The 6,142-nt window shown below is 32.5% G+C and overlaps 1 protein-coding gene across 2 annotated transcripts in view; it reads right to left on the reverse strand.

Moving 5' to 3' along the window:
• Positions 1-3,930: 3,930 nt before the first annotated feature.
• LOC107449571 (uncharacterized) overlaps positions 3,931-6,142 on the reverse strand; it is an 18,840-nt gene continuing 16,628 nt past the window's right edge. For both annotated transcript variants that reach the window (XM_043051907.2, XM_043051908.2), the window contains one exon: positions 3,931-4,911. In XM_043051907.2, the coding sequence (XP_042907841.1) occupies positions 4,009-4,911 (903 nt within the window). In that variant the 3' untranslated portion in view covers positions 3,931-4,008. The remainder of the gene's footprint in view (positions 4,912-6,142) is intronic.

Below are 6,142 nucleotides of genomic sequence, written 5' to 3' on the forward strand. Positions count from 1 at the left end.
ATGGAAACGTTACTTCGAGTACTGCATACTATAACACTAACGTTACAATAATGTTTAGCATTAGTAATCTCTACAAATTTCTGTAAAATCTACAGCTGAAAATAATTTTTAATGAATGATTATTTTTTGAAATGTGTAATACATCTGATATAGAATAATAATAAGCGTAGTCTTTTTTATTAGTAATAGTAGTAGTTAATTTACGTCGCACTAGAGCTGCACTATAGGCTATTGGCGACGGTCTGGGAAACATCCCTGAGGATGATCCGAAGACAGGCCATCACAATTTTTATCCTCTGCAGAGGAGATGGCACCCCTGCTTCGTAGTCTTTTTTTAAGATATCAGCTTGTTTCCTTTTTATCTCTCAAAGAAAATGTTCGATTTTGACAACGAAAAAAGCAAGGATATTAAAAATTCCATTTCTTTAGAGACGGAATTTCTAATATATTTGCTTTTTTTTTACTTCCATTTGGCGGCATAATTTTTTTTATTAAACATTTTTAGAACACATTTCAAGCACATTTTAACTTCTTTTATGTATTTAACTCAGATGTTTATGGAAACTTTGTTTTAATATATAATACTTCACTTACTGCATACTTATATACCAACGTTATTATAACGTTTAACATTAGTAATCAGATCACTCTTCAAACTTCTACAGCTGTAAATCATTTTTCATAAATGTCTTACTTGATTATTTTTTAAGATGTACAACAGTACATCTTATGTGAAATAATAAGAAACCGTAGTATTTAAGATAGGAGCATTGCAAGCCTGTTTCCTTTTATCTCTCTGAAGTATGTTCGATTTTGGCAACGAAAAAAAGCAAGGTTATTAGAAAATTCGTCTCCTCGGAGACTGCGAGAAACAATAGGGAAAACATAATCTATTTCTCATGTTTTTTTTATGACCTCAGTGACAGCAATAGTCATTTATTCAGAAGTAAAACCGAGTTAAATGACAATAACAGAAATCACTGAAAAACAGATTTGATAAATTGACTTATGTTATGGCAATCGTTTAGATTACCTTTTCTGGACATTTTTTGATATTGAATAAAAATAATACCCTCTAATCGTACTGATGTTACAATTAGATTATATTAAAATAAAAGCAATCTCGCATTAACTAATAGTTTTTTTCCTTACTAACACATTTCATGCACTGAATATGTTCAAGATTTTACAATGTGTTTTTTTTGACGAGCCAATATGCATAAAAAACAAGATTAAACGCATTCAGAATCATTGTGGTATAAAACTTAAAAGTGATTTTAACCCTTTGTGGCAGCCATCTGCTTTTGATCGACAATATCATTGAAATACGACCACAATTGGCTAATTATCGCCTTTCATGTTACTCTAACAATCAAACAGGTTTCGATTGTTCAATTTATCTCACCTTCCTTGATAAGAATTCGTCAATTTTAAATGAAGTGTTGGCTCAAATATTAATTGGTGACCAAAACCATTATCTGTCAATTAATTCGAGTATGCTTTATAATAGTATGATTTATATTATATGATTTTTAATAATGCGGGATGTTCTGAAAATAATGGACCACCAAGCTTAAATATTTTTTTTAAATTTACGATGAAATAATTGAATTTCGCATTTAAAAAAAATAATCAAAAAATAAGATTGATAAAAAAACTAGAGCGGAAAATTTGTTAATGGCATACTTGGTATAATATTTTCGAATGAAATCGGAGTAATCGAACAGACCAGATAATCGGAGTTTCGAAGTAAATCGAATGAAATCGGAATCAAGTATAAAAAAACATGTAGTATAAAAAACACGGTTTAAAAAACTCCGCTAATAGTTAGGGAAGATTTTTCTTATCCAGAGTTGATAAAACAGCCTTTATTTTTTTATTTTATACGAGTTAAAACTGATAGTTTGAGGAAAACGTTGTTGAATATGTTTAATATATAAAGTGTGATACAGAATAGAAGCGATACTTTATACTTGTGGAAAACTAGTATATATACTTGTAGAATACTATAAAGTGTGATACTTATGGAGTAAGTATAATGTACTCCATCATGTAGAATACTAGCATTTTTAGGTACAATGGAGAAAGGGATAGACGTGCTGGTGTTGTCGAAGCATTATTGTAAAAATTTAGGAACAAATTCAATGAATTCCTGTAAAAATGCAGCAAAAAAAGAACTTTTTTGCTCGGGCTTTTATATTTTATTTAATAACCGTCGTTGAACACCCGACCCAATTTTTTTTGTGTTTACGACAACTAATGTTCAATTCCGTTGCCTTGTAATTTTAAGCCCAATCCAGAAGACAAGGGAACTTCTGGATCAGGTATTGGGAGAAATTTGCTTTCGTGGTGGACTTTTTGATGGAGCTAACCTGCGTTTGCTTTATATGGAGAGAAAAATCCCGCAAACCTTCCAGGCGACAAAGGGACTCTAACCCATGATCCGTCTACCACTAAGGATATTTTACGTCTGCACTGTGGTTGGTACAAGCCGGATGCGGAATTCGCATCGGCCAGTCATCGCTGTGATTCGAACTCGGTTTACCCCATTGGAAGGCGAACGCTCCATCCCCTAAGCTATAACGGCTCCGCGCTTTTATGTTCTTTATAAAAGCTTCTCTGTTCTTTATCTACATCCATTTCCGAGCGATCTTTATTCTCCGGAATAACTACTCGGGACCTAGCCTCGCACAAGTTTGGAACAGTCGACATGGAAAAAACAAAGACACTAGAGTTCTCATAAATTTTTTCTCTTGGGTCAACAAACTGATATATTACAAATATCCCAAACGATATATTAAAAATATTTAGATAGTTATTGGAAGAATAATATATCGCGGTAAAAATTGCCAACATTATGAGAGGATTACTTACTCTTCCTATAGCAACAGCTAACCCTGCTGTAATTCTTTTGAAAAAACATTTTCAGCATTTGAAACTTAATGGTTTACACTCATTTTATCTGACACTCATGGTTTCTTCAATACTTAAAATTTTAAATTAGAAAAATTAAGAGAATTTGGAAAGAAACCCCAGAAGGGTTTCTGTTTGTTGTTGTTACTTATGCTACTTGCCATGACCAGAAAACCAGCTGGAAATCTAGCTGGAATAATGACTTCTGTCTATGACTTCAAGTAGGGTTGAAGTAGTTCACATTTCATGGTCTTAAATAACTTTATTAGAAGAATTTAATAAAATTTATTACATGTGAATTGAGAAAAAAAATTAAATCATAGGAAAAACAATGAGTAAAATTTGGCTTAAAAAATAAAAAACTTGCATTTTTGGAAAACATTCAAGGTCTTGGAAATGTTCGAGAAATACTTTTTTGAAGAAAAACGTAATGAATTTCTTATAGCCTGTACTGGGCTGTTACGTTGTGAAAATTTCGCAGTCTTGTAAAGCACTGTAAAGTAAAAACGATGGTAGCAAAGAGTTTGACTAAAAATGTCACTTTGGGGAAACATTTTACTATATAGAATGTTATGTTGAAGTACAAGAAATTTTGGTATCTTGGTATCTTTTATCTCGGAAGTAGGAAAAAAAAAACCTTTTACTTACAAACAAAAATTATTGAAAACCACATTGAATATATATTTTCGCTTTAAAATTTGCAGCAATAATAAAAACTATCTCAGTTTAACAAATAAAAAAAGGCATTTATTACATATGTTCCTTTTTCAATTAAAATAAAAACTATCTTAGTTTAACGGATAAAAAAAAAGCGCAATCTAATATATTTGTTTCTCTTATAACTTTATCATACGAACAACCATCTGAAACTAACCTTAAAATTTTAATTTTTTTTCCTAAACTCACATAACAGAGAAAGTTTAATTTGATAATTAAATTCTATAAATTTATTCTGATTGTATCATTATAAATTCTGAATTATAATTGCTTAGAATCGCATTAAATAAACAGAGAAAGTTATTGAAACTGTTTTTAATGATTTTTTTCAAATGAGTGCTGCATTTAATACAAAACATGTGTGACTTTTTAATTCTTCTAATCTTTCCTAATTTCGAAATGATCATCTAGAAGATATGAAGAAGGCTTGAGTTCCTTCCGTGTATCACTCTTTGGATAAACCGGCTGAATGATGAACCTTGGATTTAGCGTTGGCAACGACTTGGGTATTACAGGTTTTTTGGAACCAACTGTAGACGCAGGTACTGCTGGTCTTGGTCTGTTGGAACCAACTGTAGATGCGGGTACTGCTGGTCTTGGTCTGTTGGAATCGTCTGTAGATGCAGGTACTGTTGGTCTTTTGGGACCGACTGTAGATGCAGCTACTTTTGGAGAACGTGTTGAAGGTCGTCTTGGTGGAAATAAGGATCCGCTTTCTTCCAGAACTTGTCTGACAATCTCAAATGCATCTCGTATAATTTTGTTCACATTAGGGTCAATTCCATTCTGCCTAGAGCTTACCCTTATCTTCTGGTGAAATCCAGGAGCGGTGGGTCTGCGCTTCTTACCCCTGCTTCTATGGCCAATCGAAGCAACGGCTTCCACTTTGGCTCTTTTATCACCAGCTGCTGGATAAATGGTTACTTTCGCTTTAATTGGTAAAAATCTTGAGAAAAATTTCAAGTCGGTAGTTGGTATTGGCTTGTCGTTGGAAACAGCTGAAGATGAATTTTTAGAAGCGATGGAAGAATCTACGTATGCGGGAGTGGACGAGGCTGAAACCTGTTCAACAGGTACTTCAGACACAGATTTAGAAGTAGAATTTTCTTGCAAAACAGTTTTTCTTATTGGGAAGACTTCGTTTTCTGTTTGAATGTAATAATTGGTTAAAGAGCAATTGCTTCGGTGCCAAAAATCGCACGTCAAAACAGCTTGATTAAAAACTGTTCCGACGGGACACAAAAAGCTCTCTCTTCTATCCTGATAGCATACATGAAACACCTGCAAGAAATTAGTGACAATTTACTAATGCATAACGGATTGAATTAATACTAGACACATACACATAATATTTTGCAGAAAAATAAAAGCGATAATTTGCACTCATTCTTTCATTTGTTTGACTTCTTCTACAAATGTATAAACACAAAAGAACACACATTTGCATGTTTGACAAAATGCGTCCCTATATTTCTACGGTTATTTTTAAGCAGTTTGAACTAATTTCGTAAACTTTGAATTAAAAACTGGTAATAAAATTTATTTTTTCGCATAAATGAATGTGGAATAGCTTTGTTAAAAGAAAGCACATTCAAGACTTGGTGCAGTATGAATTATAATTAAATATTTACCCTCGGGTAGAGAAATGAAATTTTGTGTTCCATACACTCCCAAAAAACTTGTTTAGCGTTGAACCTTAATATTATACCGTATATCGAATGATAATAAGGTGGTAATTGATTGCATCTAATGTGAGTTGTTAATTTGGAACATGTATCCGTTTGAGTTGAGCCATAGCATCGCGTAATTAAGTTTAAAATACGCGATTATATGATTCAATTCACCTAAGAAACCATTATAAAATTCCTAAAACAGGAATTTTTAAAATAAAAAAAAGAAGCGTATCCTAAAATTTTTTGTAATTAAAAATTTAAATGCGGATAACTATTTATGAAAATTAAATTCAATTTTTCTACGAAAATTTCTTTATTAAAACTGGTGAAAAATATAAAATATAAGTTAATTTACTTGCAATTGTGATTAAGAAATAAAATTAGTTTGTCACATCATGTTTTGCACACTATTAATTATGTACGTGGAAATTTCCTTTTAAGCAGTTGCCATACAATTCTCGCGTCCTTGAAAATTTGCAAAAAGATGGTATTCTGTGGAAAAGCTTAAATTTTTCTGTCGTGGGCGAATTTCTTGTCATGAGTTGCTAAGCAATTCTCAGTGTCCTTAAGAATTTGCAAAAGATTTGTGGAAAGACTGACATTTTTGTACCATTTGGCGTACAAGGTACCATTTTCCTGTCATGGGTACTGCGCAATGCTCACCTCTCCTCCAATTTTTCATGTGGAGTTATATTTTATTTCATAACCGCAGTTAAACAGCCGACCCAATTTTTGGTTAACGACCACCAATGTTCAGCACCGTAACCTCGCAATTTTGAACCCAGTCCAGAAGACAAGGGAACTCCAGATTCCGAGAGAAATTTTGCCTTCAATTTATT

This window comes from Parasteatoda tepidariorum, chromosome 2, assembly GCF_043381705.1.
Source record: "Parasteatoda tepidariorum isolate YZ-2023 chromosome 2, CAS_Ptep_4.0, whole genome shotgun sequence".
NCBI classification, from domain to species: domain Eukaryota; kingdom Metazoa; phylum Arthropoda; class Arachnida; order Araneae; family Theridiidae; genus Parasteatoda; species Parasteatoda tepidariorum.